Source organism: Sus scrofa, chromosome 17, assembly GCF_054392235.1.
Source record: "Sus scrofa isolate SSC_HxYL_T2T_F1_AM1 chromosome 17, Sscrofa_HxYL_maternal_Yorkshire_Landrace_v2.0, whole genome shotgun sequence".
NCBI classification, from domain to species: domain Eukaryota; kingdom Metazoa; phylum Chordata; class Mammalia; order Artiodactyla; family Suidae; genus Sus; species Sus scrofa.
In genome coordinates this window covers 46,381,858-46,403,572 of record NC_139399.1, presented here as the reverse complement: position 1 = coordinate 46,403,572, position 21,715 = coordinate 46,381,858, and the positions used below count along the sequence as shown (strand labels likewise).

Sequence of the window (21,715 nt, the reverse complement as noted above, 5' to 3'; positions counted from 1 at the left end):
TTGCCCTGTCAAAAGACTCCTTGTTTGAGACTGCCTTCAGCTGAGCTTTGCATCACAGGGCTGACTACTATATAAAGACTTTTTGGTTTTGATCACCTCTGAAGTATTTCTTCTGAACTCACATAGTCAGTGAGATTGGCTCAGAGGCCTACGGTGGCAGTTATTTTGTGTTATTTTTTAGTCAAGCCGGTAGTTTATTGAGTGTACACTGTGTCCTGGGCAGTCAGTAAACTCTGTCGAGAAGCTCACAGTCTGGTGAGGGAGATAAGATGTGTTTAATGGTTATAAATTGGAATGGCTAAATTCTATAATAAATCTGAATAAGCAGTGCCTGCGGGATCATAGAGAAAGGCAACTATCAACACCGTTACTAGTGCTACCTGTTCTTTGAAAAGTACCTTCTTTTAGTCAAGCTTCCGTCTGTCTGAATGGCGAAGGTTAGGAAAAGGTTCAGGGAGGAGGAAGCTGGATGTACTGATTGGAAAACTGCTTTTTTAGGAGGAGAGGATTGCAGAGGTGGCGCTGTGGAATTACTCACTGGAAAGGTGGGAGGGTTGAAGGAGGCTAGGCTGTTCCCAGAGGAGCTCAAAGATAATATTCAGAGCTTGTATGAAAGACTCTTTATTGCCCACTAGCCAGGGGTATCAGAGTGTTAGAGGGAGTGGATGGCAAAATAAAGAATATAATCCTTGTGACCACATCCCAAGGTCAATACCTGACTAATGGCAGCTGGGAGAACCCTGAAACTCCTTGTAGTTCTTTCAAGTTAGCCACCATTTCCAAAGGTGCCTCCTAAGCCTTCTTTGCTGAGGTTGAAGGGTACCACCACCAGTGAAGTGGGACAAGGGGGGCTGTCTGCTTTCAGTCGACGCTCAGTCTCCCCTCTGTCCTTCCTCCTTGGTTTTCATGATCTGCAGGATTTGGTGGGATGAATCGGTGGCTTTTTAGCTTGAATCAGCAAACTCTGATTGAGGATCTACTTTATGTTAAGGACTGGGGAGCACTGAAGAGAAGGATATGATGTGGCGTGCCCCTTCAGGAAACAGTCTAGTAGAAAACAAGCACAGTATAGTTGCCTGCAGTGGATGACAGTAACAGAAGTGCTATGCCCAAGGTTCAAGCAGATGCTATGGGAGGACAAGGAGGTGTGACTAAATCCACATTTAGTGGATGAGTGTAGTATTGGGTAGAGTTGCTCTCTGGTAGAGGTGACATTTGAGATGCACCATGAAGGGTGAGTACAATTTCTGATGGAGAAAAAGAGGGCATTTTAGGTTGAGGGAATATTAGGAACAACACATAGAACCTGTACAGGAACATGGAGAATTTGGGGCAGCCAAGTTGTCTGAGGTGTCCAGGGCAGGTTTGTGGAGGAATGGAGTGGAAAGGATCACCAGAAAGGTAGTTTAGTGTCCAGTTGTGCTGTCATCTTCCAAGAAAAATTGGGGAAACTGTCTTCTAGGAGATGGGGGAATAATGGAACCACCCCAAGTCAGCAGAAAAGCTGTGTTCTCCTAATCCTATTCTCTTAGCCTGACACTCTAGGAGGGTAACTGAGGAATAGGCAAATCCAGTGTTGCAGGGCTCAGTGATCTTGCTAGAAATGTGTAGGGTTGAAATAGCTACTGTGGGTGGTAGTGTGAGGGAGAGGTGGGAAGGCTTAGAAAGCAGTCTTAAAAATAGAAAGAATGCTCCACCTCAAAAAAAGAAAGAGAGAAAGAAAAAGAGAAAGAAAAGAAAGAAAATTGCAAAAACTAACACACCCTGGCAGTGGACTTTCCAGAAAGCTTGTTTGGGTTCCCAAAGGTGATGACTCCCTGTTGGCTGTTAGAATAGGGACAGGATTTCTCATATCCTGTTAGTCCCTGGAGGAGGTGTTGATGTTTCCCTTATCCTGTCTGCTTTTTCTAGTTCCCAAGTTTTTGTGTGTATGTGTGTATTGGGATTTAAGACTGGGACCCCTCCAGTTCCTAGAACGCCCTTATCAGTTATGTAGTCTTGTGAGCTTACAGCTGCTGTGATTGTGTGTCCTTTGTCTTTGCTAAACAAGATCAGTAATCACTATGGCAGCTGAGGTGTTTGGCCTCCAGCTTGCCTCTTCCTATGCCAGTCTTCTTAAAACAAATTGGATTAATACACACACACACACACACTTTCTCTCTCTCTCTCCTTCCCTCTCTCTTTCTCTCTCTCTCTCTCTGTCTCTTTAATATTCTCCATTATTCTCAGGATAAAGTATGTTTCCTAGTATGGCATTCATATCCCACCAAATATGCGCCCTTTACTTCTCTCATCTGGTGCTGTTCTAAGTACACTACCACCATCATGCCCTTCCCTGCAAGAAAAGATTAAACAGTGTAATAGAAATTTCAGAAAAGCTGCCTAGAAAGCCCTCTCCTTCCTCTCTACCTGACAGACTCCTGTTTTTCATTCAGTATCTGCATCTGTTTTCATTCAGTATCCTACTCAGGTCTCATTTCTTCTTTGACACCTTCCCTTCCCTCTGAAGGCAGACTTAGTTCTTCTGTGTTCCCTTAATGTTTTGGATACCTCTGTTTTAGCACTCATCACACAACATTTTTATATTTTGCTGTATATATATCAGTCTTCTTGTGGATGGTGAATTTATTGAGAGCAAGAATTATTTTTATTATCCTTTTGGAAAATGATATATTTCTTCCCTTCAGTCCCATGTCTTACTCTAGTTTACATTGATTAAATGTTGATTAAATAAATTATCTATGGCCTCAGATCTGACTTGGCTCCTGTGGCAATTGGAAGGATCCTGGCCACTGCCTGTTGGTCAGATGAGAGTACCAAAGCTGTGCTTCTACTAAGTTTCCTTAAGTGAGTTTACTTACTTAAGTTCCCTGGCTAGTAAGCTATATAGAGGTGGAATTTATGTTGGTGTTCTAAGTATTCATAGATTTGTAGGGACCTCCGTTTTAAAATTTGTCATGGAACACTAGTTTTTTATAGATGCAGAAATTAATTTTAGAAAATGGGGTGAAACAAGTAAAATTCAAATATGCCTATGACAGAGTTCCCATTGTGGCTCAGCAGTAACGAACCCAACTAGTATCCGTGAGGACGTGGATTTGATTCCTGGCCTTGCTCAGTACATTAAGGATCCGGCATTGCCATGAGCTGTGGTGTAGGTTGCAGACACGGCTTGGATCCCGTGTTGCTGTGGCTATGGTGTGGGCTGGCAGCTGGAGCTCGGCTTTGACCACTAGCCTGGGATACCTCATATGCTATGGGTGTGGCAATAAAAAGGCCAAAAAAAAAAAAAAAAAGAATGTGCCTAAGATGGAGGTAGAGTGGAGAGGAAAATGCAGTTTATATTTTTAAAAATTATTTTAAAGTCAGATATATCATAAATTATAATAACTACTAGGTCCTTTACAACTTTGTTTACATATGTTGGCTCACACATTCTCATAACTACTTTATTTCCGGAGTTACTGTAGTGGCTCAGCAGAAACAAATCTGACTGGTATCCATGAGGACACAGGTTCAATCCCTGGCCTTGCTCAGTGGGTTAAGGATCTATCATTGCTGTGAGCTGTGGTGTAGTTTGCAGATGCAGCTTGGATCCCATTTTCCTGTGTCTGTGGTGTAGGCTGGCAGTTGCAGCTCTGATTTGACCCCTAGCTGGGGAGAACCTTTATATGATGGAGGTGCAGCCCTAAAAAACAAAAACCAAAAAACTGCTTTATTTCCACTTACATATGAGGGATCAGAGATTTAGAAAAGTCAAAGAGCCTGCCCACAGAATTAATACATGGTGGAAAGGAAATTTAAGTATGAGTCTAGCTAACTCAAAGTATTAAGTTCCTTCCTCATTGGTAACTAAAACTACCAAGTAACTAATTACATAATTATTGATTAATGCTAATGATGTTTAATATTAGTTAATACTATTTATTACTTAGTTAAGAACCTGCTTATTCTTGAATATAAATCCATAAAATTGTAGCTTTGATTTTCTAATTGAACTTACTGTATGCAGCACATTTGTTCCCTCCCTCATAGGGCTCAGAGTATGGGAGAGAGACATTAAACAAATCATTGATAAAATACAATTGGGGTAGATGCTAGAAGAGTAAGTGATAGGGCTCTGTGGGAAAAGAGGCATACATAATTTAGTTGGGGGGTGGTCATTCAGGGAGGGTTTCACTGAAGAGGTGACATTTAAACTGACACCTGAATGGCTAGTAGAAGTTAACAAGTCAAAGAGTGGATGAAAAGCATCGCAGGGAGTTCCCTGGTGGGCTAGAGGGTTAAGGATTCAGCGTTGTCACTGCTGTGGCACCGGTTCAGTCCCTGGCCTGGGAACTTCTGCATGCCATGGGGGCAGCTAAAAAAAAAAAAGCATTAAAAGGCATTACAGGCAGAGAGACCTCATGGTTTTCAATCTTTTTACCAGCAGAGCCCTTTTAAAAAAAGAGATTTTATGCTAAGCCACAATGTATGAATAGATAAAAGGATTGCTATTTGGGTTGGAGAGGTGGGGCTACCTTGCTCATTTCAGGTCTCCCAACATGCCCACTGGTAAGAGACCCTTATGTAGCTTCCCGGAAACTCAGAGCACAGTGTAAAAGCTGCAGTTCTAGTCCAGCTCCCTCGTTTTATAAATGGAGAGATGATTTTGGTAATTTTAAAGGATTTGTCACAGGCCTCTTTATCAGCAATGGAGGATCCGAGACCCAAATCCAAAGCTGACTGTGTGAACTGCTCCATCTGCGACACTTTGCTTCCTTCCTGCATGTCCCCTTCATGGGATGGGAGTCTCTTGACCTGAATTTGAACTGCATAGCACTGACCACCAACTATATGAAAGAGTGGAGGCACCAAGTAAACTTTCTGAACATAACACAGGGTGATAAGTGCTTTGTTTGATAAACAGACAGACAGATCTTATGGGAGCACAGGGAAGAGGGGGCAGCCTGGAGATGGTCAAGGAAAGCAGTTGCATTGGCACTCTGGGGTCCAGAACCAGAGGACATGGGGTCTTGGGGAGTTAATAGGAGAGGAAGAATTAATTGTAAACTACTTTTTAAGACGTCCCAAGTGAGAAGGAAAGATGAGAGGATGATCGTTACAGGGAGAAACAGGATGGTGGGAGGAAGCATTTTGTTTTGTTTTTTATTTTAAGATGGGGGAACACTGGGACGTTTTTTTTAAGACTAAGGGAAGAAGCCTCTGGGAAAGAAGAGAAGGAGGTAAAGTGTGGAGGTGGAAGGGTTGTCTTTTGGACAACAGACTGGTTCCAGTCTCAGTCCAGCCAGAGAACTGCCCTGGCAGACACTCTCGGCCTTTTGCAAGAGGGCTCTTTAAAACCGCCACAGCAGTTTTGATGTAGCTGTAGGGCTTTCGAGTTCATGCCGGATTCCAGCAGCTCCAGACCTGCTATATATGGTGAGCCCTGGCCATGTGCACATCCTCTCTCTACCTTCACCAGCCAGATTTGCTCTGTTTAAACACCCACACGGTTAGCTTTTTGCCCAAACCAAAGGCCTCTGCAGCATCGTTTTACCGACATTGCATAACCTAAGAGCACTAGTACCTGCTACCCAGGAGCTTGTTCTTTATAGTGGATCTGACAGGCAGGCCGCAGGCCAGGTGTAGCTCTTGGAGGAGGCTCACTGTCAGGTGAGAGGGCTTCAGGAAGTGCCTCGCCCCACTTGTCTGTTTGCCCACAGACTGTCCTGTGGCCCCCATGCTCCCCACATAAAGGTTAGGCTTCATGGGGAGGGAGTTTAGGAAACCAGGTGGAGATGGCCATGTACACAGCCCCAGGAAAGGGCCAGCATGCCAGCTCACAAATAAATAAACTCATTCATTAGCACACTGCTGAAACTTGAGTGTGGCCATGTAGGCTCTGCTTTCTTGGCCTCAGCTGGTGGTGGAGTAAGGGAAACAAGCTACGTGAAAGTCCCTTTGGAATTCCTTCATAGCAGCCAGAGTGACAAACCTGCCCGAGTGCCCACTGGTTTTCACTGAATTCATAATCATATTCTCTCTGAGCAGCTTATAAACTACCTTGAGGGAGAAACAAGCCAACACACAACTGGCATTGTCGGAAGGCCCAAACAGAGCAAGCGAGACAGGATGCTGGTTGCTGCCAGTTCATGGCAGGAGGTCAGCGTTAGAAATAACAAGAATTCTTCCCTCCCAGATTTAGGTAGAGAGGAGGAAAGCGTGGCTAGGAAACTCTCCTTCTCTTGCACTCTGCAGGCAGTGTTCCTCCTTGTCTGAGCTAGGACCAAGAGGCTTTGGGAGCTGTGCTGCCCAGAATGGGAGAAACAGTCAACACTGACACTGCCCTGGGAGAACCTTGGTTTGGGGGACAGAGTGGGAGGCCTGGCCTCATTCCAGCTCCTCTCTTCTCTTCTTCAACCTTAAGTTACCTGACCTTCTCAGAGTGTCAGTTTTCTTTCCTGTGAAATGGGGACAGTTACACTAGATGGATAGTTATATACATTGACAGGTGAATGAATGCAGATATATTTACAGTGACAAGTCTTAGAGGACATAATAAATGATAGTAATCCTCATTACTCTTTGCCGCAAGACAGCGTTTTCATCTTAGCCCATTTTTATTTTGAGACTCCTAGGGAGCAAGTCTTTTTTCCCTTTTCCCTTGTCTCTGCTTGCCTTTAGAGATGTTAGGGAGCCATCAGACTAGGGCTTTCTGTTTTCCTTTCCTTTACTAACTGGATTATTTGCTTTCCTTATATGTAAAAGAGATCCGTATTATTTATGAGGCACTGGAATCACTGAGAGACATGGATAGTACTGTGAAGCTTAACACCTCAATAATAAATTGTGGGTTTAAGAACATCATCAACCTCAGGAGGGGCAGTTGGAGTTGCTCTTAAACAGAGAATAGTTTATGCATAGATTAAGTCTATACTCAGAGTAGGTACTTTTACTTCTAATGAGTGATTAAATTATTTAACACAAGAATCTTTAAATTATAGATTGTCTCTTAAAATTTTTTTAAAAATAGACTTTATTTTTTTAGAGCAGTTTTAGGTTTGAAAGGAATATTCTCTTTTTAAAGTTTATTTTGCATTCTTAAGGGTAGTTTTTATTATATTTTAGCATGGAAGTCTCCCCTCCCCACTTCCTGTCCCCCCACAGAACAGAGCTCTGAAATTATGAAGTTTATTCAGTAGCAAAATGTAATTTGACCTTTCAACATTTAATTTAATAATTTATTATGAGGAATGCATTCATGATGTAAACTGAAGTAGAACTGTCCTGTTCTTTTATTTATAAAACCTAGTATTCTCAATTGCAGAAGTTTACTTAATGACTCAAGTATGGTCAGAGTCTGTGACAAGTGTTAGCTTTATTTTGTAGTAGGTACCAGGACCATCACATTTTTTTTTTATTCTCGTTTACCATTTTGAACTTGTTTCACTCATTTTTTTTTTTTTTTCACCTTCCGATATATTTTAACCTTTTCTGGATCATTCAGGAGGTTCTGATAACTCTTAGCTGTAATTTGCCAGGCTTCTTATTTTAGTTGCACTGGGTAGCTATACCCTCCCTGTGGAACTGCTTTTTTTTGTGTTTAAGTACATTTTTAGGTTCTTTCCTTTTAGGTTGCCAGCAGTAACTATTTGCTGTTGCTGTTGGAGGACTCAGGTTAGCCAGTCCTTTCCCTTCTGATATCTTATTTCTAATAAGATGCTAGTTTTGAAACTTAGCTGTTGCCCTTGTGAGGATTAAATGAAAAACAGAGTAAATGGATTCTGGAAGATTTTTTTCTAGTCATTATAGAGGTAGAAAAACAGTATAACTCTGGGATCAGATTATCAGGGTTCAGATCTCAGTTTTGACACTTAGTAAGCTTTTTAACTCTGGGCAAGTTAACTTCTTTAAGACTCAGTCTTCTCAACTAATAAAGTGGGGACAGTAAGAACACCAGTATAAAGTGTATAGTTGTTATAAGGAGTAAATTAAATAATGCATCTGAATGACTTAGCACAGTGCTTGGCACATAGTTGTGTTAGCTGTTAATTATAGAACTTATCCATTTTTGCTATTAAAGGACTCTTTTTTTTTTTTTTTTTTTTTTTGGTTTCTTCCTATTTCTTAGTCATACTAAAATAGGAAAAATTGCCAGATAAGCTGAATTCAGCCTAGATCAGACATTATCCAAATAATTGCTAAATAAATTACTAGAATTCTATTATCCTAAAAAAGGTTTCACTGGGGTGACTGTAGTATCTGTGGATGAAAAACAGAGTTAGAGTTGAGATTTCTCCACCTCTATCCTTCTGTAGTGGATTGCTTTTTCAGTGTAAGAAAAGTGTGTGTAGAATGCTACCATGAAAAATGGGGAGAAAAGGGAAGCTGCTATTGATGTAAAAAGAGTTCATGGTGCATAAGCTTGTGTGTGTATAGATTACATGGGGAGGGATTCCTAGGATACTACTAACTGTGGTTACCTTAGAAGAATCTGGTGGTTGGGGGATGTGGATAGGAAGGAGACTTAGGTTTGTTGTTTTTTTTTTTTTTACCATGTGCATGTGTTATCTATTCAAAACAGTTACTAAACAAAGAAAGGGGTGGACAGAACATGTAGGCTTCAAGGTTAGCTGCCGTAAGAATTGACCTTCACTTTTGGTGTGAAGGCAGCTGACTGTCTTAAGATGGGAGCCCCAGCCTTCAGCTAAGCTTTTTCCTTGAAGAGGACAAACGCAAAAGCTCTTCACAACAAGATGACTTTTCTGTCTCTAACTACCCAGAGAATTTTAAAAATATATTTATTTTTTGTAAGATTTTTTGTTTTTTTCTATTACAGTTGACTTACAATATTCTGTCAATTTCTGCTATGCAGCAAAGTGACCCAGTCATATATATACGAATATATATGTAAATTCATATGAATATATATATATATATATATATATATTCTTTTTCTCACATTATCCTCCATCATGTTCCATCACTACTTAGAGAATTCGATTCACAAAATCAGGGCAGAAATAGTTGAGCTTTTAGTTAGCTGAATTTTGTGACGGTGGATGAATGGACAGCCCTATGGACCAGAATCTTATTTTCCTAGCAGAACTCATGGGAATCTTCAGCATACTTCTATTGATGAGAAAACTGTTGTGATTTTATAACTTTAACTATGTGTGATGAAAATTACTGTAGAACTTTATATTTGAAAGTGTTTTCTATTCATTGTCTACTGAACTAATTAGGTACAGTGTTTTAGGAGTAATCAGCATTTGCCCTCCCTTCATTTAGCAGGCTTGAATCTATATTTTCTGATTTTTTTTTTTTTTTTTTTTTGTCTTTTTAGGGCTGCACCTGCTTCATGGAAGTTCCCAGGCTAGGGGTCTAATCGGAGCTGTAGCTGCCAGCCTATGCCACAGCCACAGCAACACCAGATCTGAGCCGAGTCTGCAACCTACACCACAGCTCACGGCAATTCGGGATCGTTAACCCGCTGAGCGAAGCCAGGGGTCGAACCCGCAACCTCATGGTTTCTAGTTGGATTTGTTTCCATTGCACCACGACAGGACCTCCCTATTTTCTGAATTCTTAGTCTCAGCAAAATTAGGTGCGGGTTATAGCAAACTCTGCTATTGCATTTTCTCTCAAAAGACAGATGTACACTGAATTTAAATTTTTGGATCAGACTATTGTGAATACTATAGTTCCACTAAAGTAAATATTCACCAAATTTGTCATTTTTCCAGCCTTGGTGACACTAATATTTAATTACTGGATGAGGCTGGGGAGAAAGGGTTAACTTCTGAGAGACTCATCTGTTCTTAAAGCCAAGGCGTCGATCTCATTACACCCCTTCTTCCTGAAAGACATTCAGTAGCTCTCCTTCTACTGAGTGAAGTCCTTTTAGCCTGACATTTTAAAGCCCTTCATGACCTTTCTGACATCTTTCTTTGTTTCCTATACCTGCCCTTGCACAAAATCTAAGTATTCATTCTTCCCTTACATGTGCTGAGCCCTGTCTTGCTCATAATGTTCCACCTGCTGGAAATTCTCTTTATCTTTTACCTGCCCAACTTCAGCTCATCTTTCCAAGCCCCAGGTACAGTGTTTCATTTTCCATGAAGCTTTCTCTGATCCCACTCAGCCAAAAGTAATCCTCTCAAACTCCATTGCTCTTATGTTCCTCTTGGCACACTTACTGCATTCTCTTTTAGGGCTCTTTTCTTCCCTAGGGAGACTAACTGCTTCTTGGATGGTGGACTCTTGTTAACCATCATTCTAGTCTCCACATAGTAGGAACTCTATGTGATTTTTAGATACAGTAATGCAAATATAATTCAATAAGTGAATTAAGTGTGAGGTCAGCATCTTGAAAGTGTCTTCAATTTATTTTACCTTTTCAACTCAGTTAACCATTTGACTGTTATCTTTAAGGGCTATAGAACAAACTGCTCTGAAGCAAAAAACACTTCAGTCCATGTTGATATAGTTAGTAAGTTTATGGTCTGAGAAACTCTGTGCCTTTTAAACCTCCAAGGGCAGGTGTATTAACAAACTACAGAATTTTCATATAAATGAAGAATTCCATTACCTCACTATTGCTGTTGATGAATTGGCCTCTGACAACGCTTAAGCATCAAAACACACAGCGTCTTTTCAGGTGGAGAGGCTGACATGAGTGATTTGGTTAAGTTTAAGAAAAATCTTATGAAAAAGGACTGTTGAACTTTGCCCAGTTTGTTTCTGCCTTGGAATATAGCCTATATGATATAAAGTAGCCAAATCTTTTTCCATGACCTGTTTTCTTATTGTCACAAAAGTGTTATTTTTTAGGCACTAACTAAGTTCAGAGGTTACAAATTTAGAATCACAGCATCAGCAAATCCCAAGGTTGGAAGGGACTTTAGAGATCATGTAGTCAACCTTCTGTCAGATAGCCAAGTTGCAGATTCTCTACTTTTTGAGGTCATCCATTCCATTATCCGAATTTTCAGAAACTCCCTGTTAAAAAGTTTTTACTTTCAACATTCAGCATTGAGTAGTTCTTTCTTCCTCTGTGACCCATTCATTGGTTCTGATTCTACCTCTTGGACAAAGAGTCTCATCACTTTTCTACAATATTTAAGGCAACTATCATGTTCTCCAGGTTAAATATCTTCTGATCTTTCATCTCTTCCTCTTGTCTCTTTAAAATATGATGTTCAAAACTGTGGACAGTATCCCAAGTAGAGTCTGACCTGTGCTGAATAGAACAAAGAAAATTTCGCTTTGTCTGTGAACATATTATATTTGCATTACTGTATCTAAAAATCACATTAATTTTGGGGGCAACATTATCACCCTCTTGACCCCCCTTGATTGTATACTGTCGACTTAACCCTACAGGGCTTTTCCACGCACAGACCTGACTCACCTGTCCTGTATGTCTACAGCAGTTCTTTTAGACACAAGTGCAAGACCTTGGATTTATCCCTGTTAGATTTAGCCCACTGATACAGCCTGTTGAAGTATTTTTGGTTCATGGTTGGGTCATCCAACATATTTGTCTTCCTGCTCAGCTTCTTGCAATCTACAAATTTGTTAAGTATGTTTTCTTTTTTCCATCTTAGTCATTAATAGAGATGTTGAGGTAGTCAGGCTCGAATCCTTCCATTGGACCATGCTATTGCTAGCAGATTTAAATAGTCAGGCTTGAAATTCCTGCTGTGGTGCAGTGGGTTAAGAATCCAACTGCAGCAGCTTGGATCACTGCAGAGGTGTGGGTTTGATCCCTATCCTGGTACAGTGGGTTAAAAGTTCCAGTGTTGCCACAGCTATGGCATGGCATAGGTTATAGCTATGGCTTGGATTCAGTCCCTGGCCTGGGAACTTTGATATGCCACAGGTGTGACCGTAAGATAAAAAAATTTAGAAAAATTAAATGGGCAGGCTTGAGTATAGAGATAGAATTGTCAGTTTAAACTTTGAAATGCCACAGGTGCGACCGTAAGATTAAAAAAATTTAGAAAAAATAAATGGGCAGGCTTAATTGAGTATAGAGATAGAATTGTCAGTTTAGACCAAATTTTCCATAATTATGGAAGGAATTGTCTTTTAGATGAGTAGTCCTTTTGTAGCTGCATAATTATTAACTATTTGACAAGAGATAATAGAAATATGAATGGTTGTAAAAATGAAATTAGGAACTAGCTTGGAAAGTTGGTGACCCTGCTTATATTCATATATATAATTAAATATAATATTGCATTTGTTAATAAAATGTAATATAATTCTTATGTTCTTAATATAAGATCTTAAGCACAGAGCTTTCTGGACTGATTAGAGACAACGCGGTGTAGGGGGAAGAATCTTAAACTTGGCCCTGAAATGTTTTGTTCGTTTATCTTTTCAGCAAATAGCTGTTGAGTTTATGCTATACTTGAGATATGCAGTGGTAAAAACAAAGACCCAGACTTGATCTTTGCCCTCAATGGAACTTACATTCTAATGAGGAAATTACATTCCTTTGACAACTACACAGATGAAATCATACTACTTTCTGTGACCTATATTCTGAATAAGGGCCACCCAACAGAAATATAATGCACATCACATATTTAATTTAAAAGTTCTACTAGCTCCATTTAAAAAAGTAAAAAGAAAAATATGAAACTAATTTTAATAAGGTTTTCTTTAACTCAATACTGATAATATTTCAACATGTAAGCAATATGAAAATTTTGAGATATTTGTATTCTTTTTCCTTGAACTAAATCTTTGAAATCTTAAGCTTATACCACATCTCAGTTTGAACTAGCCACAGTTAAAGTGCTCAGTAGTCACATGTACCTAGTGCTTTCATATTGGACAGCACAGTACTATACCCACCTTTACAGACTGCTGTATGGTGTTGGGCAAATTGCTCTCCTCTTTTTTTCGGCCCCACCGGTGGTATGCGGAAGTTCCCAGGATAGGGATTAATCAGACCTGCACCACAGCAGTGGCCAGAGCTGCTATGCCACAAGAGAACTCCTACTTTCTTTCTTTGCTTTTTTTTTTTAGGTCTGCACCTGTGGCATATGGAGGTTCCCAGACTAGGGTCCAATTGAAGCTATAGCTGCTGGCCTACACCACAGCCACAGCAACGTGGGATCTGAGCTGCATCTGAGACTACACCACAGCTCATGGCAACGCCAGATCCTTAACCCACTGAGCACGGCCAGGGGTGGAAAACAGCTGAGCTATGACAGGAACTCCTTTCTGTCTTTAGAAGTCTTATTTTCATCAGAGAAATGAAAGATTCAGACTTGGTTATCTTTTTTTTTTTCTGCTGCACCCAAGGCATATGGAAGTTCCTGGGCCAGGGATTGAATCCGAGCCACACCTGTGACCTCTGCCATAGCTGTAGCAACACTGGATCCTTTAACCCACTACACCAGGCCAGGGATTGAACCTGTGCCTCTGCAGCAACCTGAGCTACTGAATTCAGATTCCTAACCCATTGCACCACAGCAGGAACTCCGCAGACTTGTTTATCTTTAAACAACCAAAAGTAGTCCCTTTCATGTATGAGGATCTTCTTAGGTGCTCTAAATAATCTGTATCTTGATCTGGGTGGTGGTTACACGGGTGTATATTATATGGAAAAATTCATCAAGCTGTACACTTAAGATTTATGTACTTTTCAGTATCTATATTATATCTCAATAAAAGTATTTTTTTAAATCACTTCCAGTTTTTAAATTCTGTGCCCTTTGATAAAAATCACTCAGATGAGCTGACCTTCAGTAGAACTGTGTAATGTGAAAAATGCAAACAGCCAATGACTCTATGTCTTCTTCCCTTGCAGGATGTGTCTAGTCCGAATGAAGCAAGAAGGCCGGAGTGGGAAATACATGTGTCGTATCATAGTTCATTTTATGTGGGAGGATGTTGAACAGCGTGGCAGAATCATGGGGGTAAGTGAGTGCTGTCAGATTCTGGTCCTGGAAGACTCTAATGAGGGGTTGCCTGACTTTAGTTGAAGTTTTATTTATTTTAGAATGGCCTGATGTCTGGTGGTAATTTGGCTAGAGTCACTTCTGCCCCTGTGGAGACTGACGTGCTCCAGACACATTATCATGGTTTGTCAGTGTGAGGCCATCCTGTGTACAGAGATGGGATTATTAAGACCAAGTCATGGTGATAGGAGAGATGGATTTGGCAAATTATGAAATCAAATAATAACAATAATAATCCAGTTTTAAGACACTTATGCCTCTGACACCAATCCAGTGTGTCAATTCACAATGAATTTGGCTGGAAAGACCCTGACATGGGGCTGCATTGTCCTCAGGAACTTAAAAACAAGCTCCTTGATCAATGACAACCTAGAATACTTTGGAAAGGTATCTACTAAAAAGGTGCACTGGTACCTTTAATAACCTGAGAAAGGAGTGTGTGTGTGTGTGTGTGTGTGTGTATAAAACATAGATTGTGATGACAATAAAAAACCAAAACCAAAACATTAGGACAGTTGGTTATATAAATAGCAATCTCTTCCTTTGTATATGTTGTACAATTTGTATATCTAGACTGTGTTTTAGTAGATTGTAGTTCCTTGCTTTTCCCCATATCATTGCCTCCCAGCTTGGGGAACACCTAAAGCAGAACCATCAGACAGCGTCACAAAATGGGTTTAGCTTGGCTTCTTTCATTACAGAGCAAATTTATCCCTATAGACTGAGGAGTAAGTAAAATGTAAATGTATTATAAAAGTCACACATGTTCATACAACAGAAATCAAACAGTAAAAAGCTTTTATTTATTTATTTTTGGGGGGGCTTTTTAGGGCCACACCCACAGCATATGGAAGTTCCCAGGCTTGAGGTTGAATCGGAGCTACAGCTGCTGGCCTACACCACAGCCATAGCAACACGGATCGTGACCCACACTACAGCTCAGGGCAATGCCATTTCCCCGACCCACTGAGCAAGGTCAGGGATTAAACCTGCATCCTCATGGATACTAGTCGGGTTCGTTTCTGCTGCACCACAACAGGAACTCCAGTAAAAAACCAGTAAAAGGGTCTTTTCCCCAATTCAACTCCTGTTAATAGTTAATGTATATTCTTCTAGTTGTTTTCTATACAAATACAAATGTATAAATGTATTCTTTTAACATAACACAGATGGGCTTATACTGTACACACTGTTTTCCATCTTGGCTTTTTTTTTTTTTTTTTTTTTTTTTAAAGGGCTGCACTTGCGACACATGGAGGTTCCCAGGCTAGGGGTCAAATCGGAGCTGTAGCCACCGGCCTACACCACAGCCACAGCAGCACAGGATCCGAGCCGCGTCTGTGACCTATACCACAGTTTATGGCAGTGCCGGATTCTTCACCCACTGAACGAGGCCAGGGATTGAACCTGTGTCCTCATGGATACTAGTTAGGTTCATTTCTGCTGTACCATGATGGGAACTCCTTAGCTGTGTTTTTACTTTATAATTGTTTTTAAAATTCAGAATGTTTTCATTAAGGCTGAAATCCCTTTAATCATCAGTCTCGATCCTGGCCAGTTACCTTGTTTCAAGAAATAATCACTTTATTTATTTATTTATTTGTCTTTTGTCTTTTCTAAGGCGGCACCCGTAGCATATGGAGGTTCCCAGGCTAGGGGCTGAATTGGAGCTGTAGCTGCCGGCCTACACCAGAGCCACAGCAACGTGGGATCCAAGCCGTGTCTGCAACCTACACCATAACTCATGGCAACGCCGGATCCTTAACCCACTGAGCAAGGCCAGAGATTGAACCCGAAACCTCATGGGTCCTAGTGGGATTCGTTAACCACTACGCCACGACAGGAACTCCCACTGGTTCCACTTTAGTGTATATCTTTTAAGACTTTCCCATGTTATCTATAGAAAATAAGTAATATTGATTTAGCGTATATATTTTATTATATATCATATCATCTTCTATATACTTAAATGCAACTTTTTTTTTTTTTACTCAACAATATGTCTTGGAGATCTTTACGTGCTACATGAGAATTAAGTGGAAGATCGTCTCCCATGTTTTGTTTTTACTTACTATGATTATTTTCACATACTTCCTATGTTATTGTGTAATGGTATCTTGTGCTTACTCTGTGTGTAAATTTTTAATCTTTAAAAATAAATCATGATGCCGAGAATCTGGGTTGAAGGTATCTTCAGATTCTCATGTCTTTGGACGAACTGTGTGTATAGAAACTACAGTAGGGAGTTCCTGTCATAGTGTAGCAGAAACAAATCTCACTAGTATCCATGGGGATGTGGCTTTGATCCCTCGCCTTACTCAATGAATCAGGGATCTGGTGTTGCTATGAGCTATTGTATAGGTCGCAGACCCGGCTTGAATCCTATGTTGCTGTGGATGTGGCACAGGCTGGCAGCTGCAGCTTCAATTCAAACTTCCGTATGCCTGGAAACTACCATATGCTGCTTGTGCAGCCCTAAAAGAAAAAAAAAAAAAGGAGAAAGTACAGTAGATGTGGGTTCACCTTTACATAGCTTCATTATCATTTACATGGCTTTCTCTGGAACAACAGACCAGAAGCATTTCTGTTCTTTCTGAGAAGACGATAGCGTATTTCAGAGTTTTAGCTGCCGTCGTCATCATTATCATCGTCATAATTGTCATCATCATCTGTTTTGGAGTCAGTATTCACCTGTCTTAGAAATTGTACTCTGCTTCTTTCTTCCTTTTTTCTCGCTGTCATGCCTTACTGATATTTAGCTGTCCAGAGTGGGATCAGCAGCCTTTGAGCTATTCCTCCATCTGAGTGTTCCACGTGTCCTTAAGTACTTACAACCCAACTCTGTCGCAGCACACAGTGGATATAGGGTAGTGCTGGCAGTCTCAAACCATCCCATTTAATGATGACCAGTCATACCACTAGCCAGCCAAAACCTTGGCTCCCTGTCACACAGTTACACAGTAGCTCTTCTATTAGTTAGCCATATCACTGTTGCCTAAACTTTGCTGGAAGTTGGACTTCTAGAGCCATGTGGGCCACAGCTCTCCCCAGCCTGAAGAGCTTATTGCCGACTCCTGGAACACAGGAACCTTTTGCTTCACTCCCAAATGAATTTCCTTTTGGGCCTATGTGTATATATTTCCATCACAATTTTCTTTCTTTTTTTGTCTTTTTAGGGCCACACCCATGGCATATGGAGGTTCCCAGGCTAGGGGTCTAATCGGAGCTACAGCTGCCGACCTACGCCACAGCCAAATCACAATTTTCAACACTTTGAACCTTCTCCTTTGTTACTTTACTCGTCTACTTGACCATATGCTTTATAAGGGCAGGAAACCTGTCTTATCCACAGTTTTTTGTTTACACAGTACACATTAGATGAATAAATACTTGTTGAATGGATAAATAAATTGAACTTCAGCCTCTGAAATTGTTTTAAAGCCAGCTTCCTTGTGAGAGAGATCATACTTGTTTCGTTCTCTTGTCCAAGTGTACATCAATGCAGTCCTGTAGGGATTAGCCTTTCCTTTTTTTCCTTCCATTTTATCCAGCCATTTTTTTCTATATGAGTTATTCCAGATAAGGTGCAGTCTTATAGAGGAGTGTGTTAGATCATCATTTCTCAAACTGTAATGTTCCTACAGTTCACTCAGGGATCTTGTTAAAATACAAATTCTTTTTTTTTTTTTTTTTTTTTTTTTGCCTTTTAGGACCACCCCCATGGCATATGGAGGTTCCCAGGCTAGGGGTCCAATCAGAGCTACAACTGCCCGCCTACAACACAGCCACAGCAATGCAGGATTTGAGCCGAGTTTGCGACTTACACCATAGCTCATGGCAACGCCAGATCCTTAACCCACTGCGTGAGGCCAGGGATCGAACCCGAGTCCTCACATATACTAGTCGGGTTCGTTAACCACTGAGCCACAACAGGAACTCCTAAAATATAAATTCTGATTCAGTAGGTTTGGGGTGGGGCCAGAGAGTACACTTCCATTTTTTGTTTTTTGGTTTTTTTTTGTCTTTTTGCCATTTCTTGGGCCGCTTCCCTCGGCATATGGAGGTTCCCAGGCTAGGGGTCTAATCAGAGCTGTAGCCACCAGCCTAAGCCAGGGCCACAGCAACTCGGGATCCGAGCCGCGTCTGCAACCTACACCACAGCTCATGGCAACGCCGGATCCTTAACCCACTGAGCAAGGCCAGGGATCAAACCCGCAACTTCATGGTTCCTAGTTGGATTCGTTAACCACTGTGCCACGATGGGAACTCCAGAGAGTACACTTCTAAAAAACCTCAGGTGATACCTGAAGGTGAGAGTGAGGGACAGGCTGAGGAAGAGGCAGCCGCACTTTGAGTAGCAAGGTTTTAGGTGATCCGTAATTATCCCAAAGTGAAGACTCTTAAATTTGCCTTGATGAAGAGAAATGCCAAGGTTCAGTTTAGTTACACAGACTATAAATATGATTTAAAATAGAAATTTAAAAGAGTTTGTGAATTAGTATTATTGCGTTTCTATTATAATTGACTTGATCCTCCCATTCTAATCTCATGGTATAAACAGACACCCTTTATACAAGCAAGAAAATTATGTGTTAACCACTTCTAAGTTGTGTGATTGTGCGTGTGCGCATGCACGCATGTGTCTGTGTGTATGTGTGAAGGGGACCTCAGTTTTTGGTGTGTGTATAGCCTAAAGAATAGGAAGATTGGTCTGGAGAAAAGTAACAGACAGAAGGAGCCAGGCTGGCCTGGTTTTGACCCTGCCTGGCAAATCTTCTCCTCTGTGTTTCAATTTCTTGGTTTTAAAGAAACAAAGTAAAACTTGGGGTGAGTGGCTACATGATTTCCAAGTTTCTTTTCAGTTTTGAAAACCTATGATGTGAAGGTGGTAATTTGCAAATCTATTTCTGTGTTACTTGGCATCCCAGGTGTACATCTTTAAGAAAACTCCTATAAAAAGTAGAATTTATAAGACTGATCAACGTAGTGGTGATTTTTCTCATGCCAAAGAATTCTTAGAGGCCATTACTCGAGTGGATTGGTGTAGGGGAGATTGAGAATGTGAATTAATGACACATTAGAAATTTGGATCAAGAAATCCTTTGAAATTTGAGTTCCAGTCTCATTCAGTGGGAAATTTTTCACTTTACAAAAATTTGCTTTTTACTAGCTTTTTAGGAGCCCAACTATTGTGAAAAATAAGTCAGTCTCATATATCATCAGTGAAGCTGGTATAAAAAGCAAGTGTTAAATTTGAGGTTACAAAATCACGTCAATAATTTAGAGTGTTCTGACTTTACAAAAACATTATTTAGGATTTAAACATATAAATTAGCTGTGGAAATAAAGTTGATTATATCACCTCATCTGGTCTTGTTTTATTTCATTAACTGGTTCTTAAAAACCTTTGTGAGCTGAGTTGCAGCTGAAGAGGTTGGAGACCATTTTTCCTTGGGCCCTTGCCTCACTCCTGAGTGTTGCTAAGAGTAGAGAACTAAGACTTGACACAGCTGTAAAAACAGACAGCGCCTTTGGCCTCAGAGCTTTCTCCTGGTGCAGGCAGATTTCAGATGTAAATTTCACTTTCTGCCTTTCCTACTAATGAAGTAAGTTTCTTTTGCTGGGTTTGCAGCCAGGTGTGTCCAGTCTTGTGGCTAACCCAGCGCTTTACTTAATTTTTCCATTTGTGACATTTCAACCAAACTTAAAAAACAAACACAAAAATTAGCTCAAGGCAGCGGCTCAAAGTGTTAATGGTAACCTTAGGCTGGCTAAATGACTTCCTCTCAGTTCTGCCCTGCCAGACATCTCCACCTTGTGGCTTACAATGAGCAGGTTTAAGCTTTCCAAACCATGGAGTCAAGGTGGGAGGGGGTGGGAATGGCCTTTAGTTAAGAAATTGCAAGTTTATCTTCATCAGTGGTCCCTGGCATGCCAGTTGACTCAGCAGGATGTCAGATGATTTCTTGCTAGCATCCTTCCAGCATAAGGATGAATCTCCTGTCCCAGAGTCTCCTGCTCTCTCTGTAGCAGAGCTGCTTGATGGAATGGTGCAGAGGGCCTAGGAAGAGGTGGAGGAGCTGTGGGCTGAGCCGGACTCCTTTGTGAGATTCTGCTTTGCTTTTCAGAACCAGCGTTTTGCTTTGCAAGGTCCTCTGTGATCATACTCCAGACCACCTTTCCAAACTCATTTCCCCAGCTCTTCTTGAACCTTAAATATGAGAAACCTCTGGCACATGCGCCTGGCGCATAGTAAACACTCAGTGAACATAACATTCATTCCTTGCTTCACATATTTTCACTGCAGCCAAGCTGAATGTCCTGCTCTTCCTGTCTTGTGTCTTTCCTCATGCGGTGTACACACCTAGATTGCTCCAACACGCCAGCCCCGATTCCTTCACATCTTTCCCTGTCAAATTGGAAGCCGATCTCGGTTTTCCTTCGCTGTGAGCACCTTCATAGTTTATCTGGACCCTTCTGGATCTTCCTGTCTCTATTTTATATCACCGTCATTCATGTGTATTGGCCCCTTCTGGGTAAATTCCTGGGGGTGGGATCACCTGCATCCCTCTTTGTGTTCTCTAAAATGCCTCTCCTTGCTCCTTGGCTGAATGTGTGCCCAGTAAGTATCTGAGGAAAGAGGATGTTTCTGAAGCCCATTATAAGTGTTGGAAAAAGTGGGATGGAGAGCTGTTCTTTTTATTCTGAGGATATTTATTTGCCCATTATTCTAAAATATTGGAAGACAAAGAAATGAGAAATTATCTCTACTCAGTTTCTCTTTGTCCATGCTTCCTCATCTTCTAGTGGAATTATTTGATCAAAAAAAAACCATTTATACGTAAGGTACTTTACATTTTTAAACCAGAAAAGGCTTTAAATCTATAAAAGACAGTAGAAATAAGAATTTCACGTACCTTAGTTTTTCTGGAAATTTCCTTCCAGGCCTCTGTAATTTCATTCCCATCCCTCTCTCCCCCTACAAAAATCTTCACTCAAACTCCTGTTTTACCATGAAGTAAAATTTTTTGCTATATTTTGTATCCCTAGGCCAGAATTAAAACTGACGGCCAAAAGTTTGATCCGAGCGCATCTGTGACCTTCGCCACAGCTCACAGCAATACCAGACCCTTAACCCACTGAGCGAGGCCAGGGATCAGACCTACATCCTTGTGGATACTAGTCAGGTTCATAAACCACTGGGCCACATTGGGAACTCCCTAAAGGTTTTGTTTTAAAAGGCAAGAACCACCTTAGGGTATAATTTTTGTGGCCAGTAATATGAATGATGGAGTGTAAATACAGAGCAATCCCCTGGGCTCGAAACCTTTAAAATAAGAATACATGTTTGTTTTCCAATATCAACTGTTCTGTTGAACGTTTTTAAAATGTCCTAAGTTGTTGGGGTAGATACTTATTTATTAGGGGAGAGAAGGCTAAATTTTTAGAAGGCAGAGCAATTCAATTTTGAAATTGGCTCATGAACTTAAGCAGGACCACCTGAAGATTGTACCCCTAGACTAGATGCATTCCATCCTCTACATAAGTTTCCTATCCTCAGACCTTGTGAGGTAGCAAGAGTGCATGGAGGGTGTGCTTTAAGTGGTTTTCTAACTGACTGGAAGCCTAGGTGCATACAACTAGAATGCCAGTTTGCTGGCTCAGGTCACCTGTCCTTTTGAGTGGCATACTGGATTCACTTCAGTCTAGGGAGTGTCCCTGAAAGAGAAGTTGTAGGGAGTTCCTGTTGTGGC

The 21,715-nt window shown here is 40.9% G+C and overlaps 1 protein-coding gene across 10 annotated transcripts in view; it reads left to right on the top strand.

Moving 5' to 3' along the window:
• The window catches only part of UQCC1 (ubiquinol-cytochrome c reductase complex assembly factor 1), a 113,719-nt gene that overhangs the window by 47,386 nt on the left and 44,618 nt on the right, over nucleotides 1–21,715 (top strand). For 9 of the 10 annotated variants that reach the window (XR_014831839.1, XR_014831841.1, XR_014831840.1 and 6 more), the window contains 1 exon segment: nucleotides 13,811–13,919. Coding sequence is in view for 4 of the 10 variants with exons in the window: in XM_085002890.1 (XP_084859016.1) it covers nucleotides 13,811–13,919 (109 nt within the window). In the remaining 6 variants the exon portion in view is untranslated. 10 annotated transcript variants of the gene reach the window in all.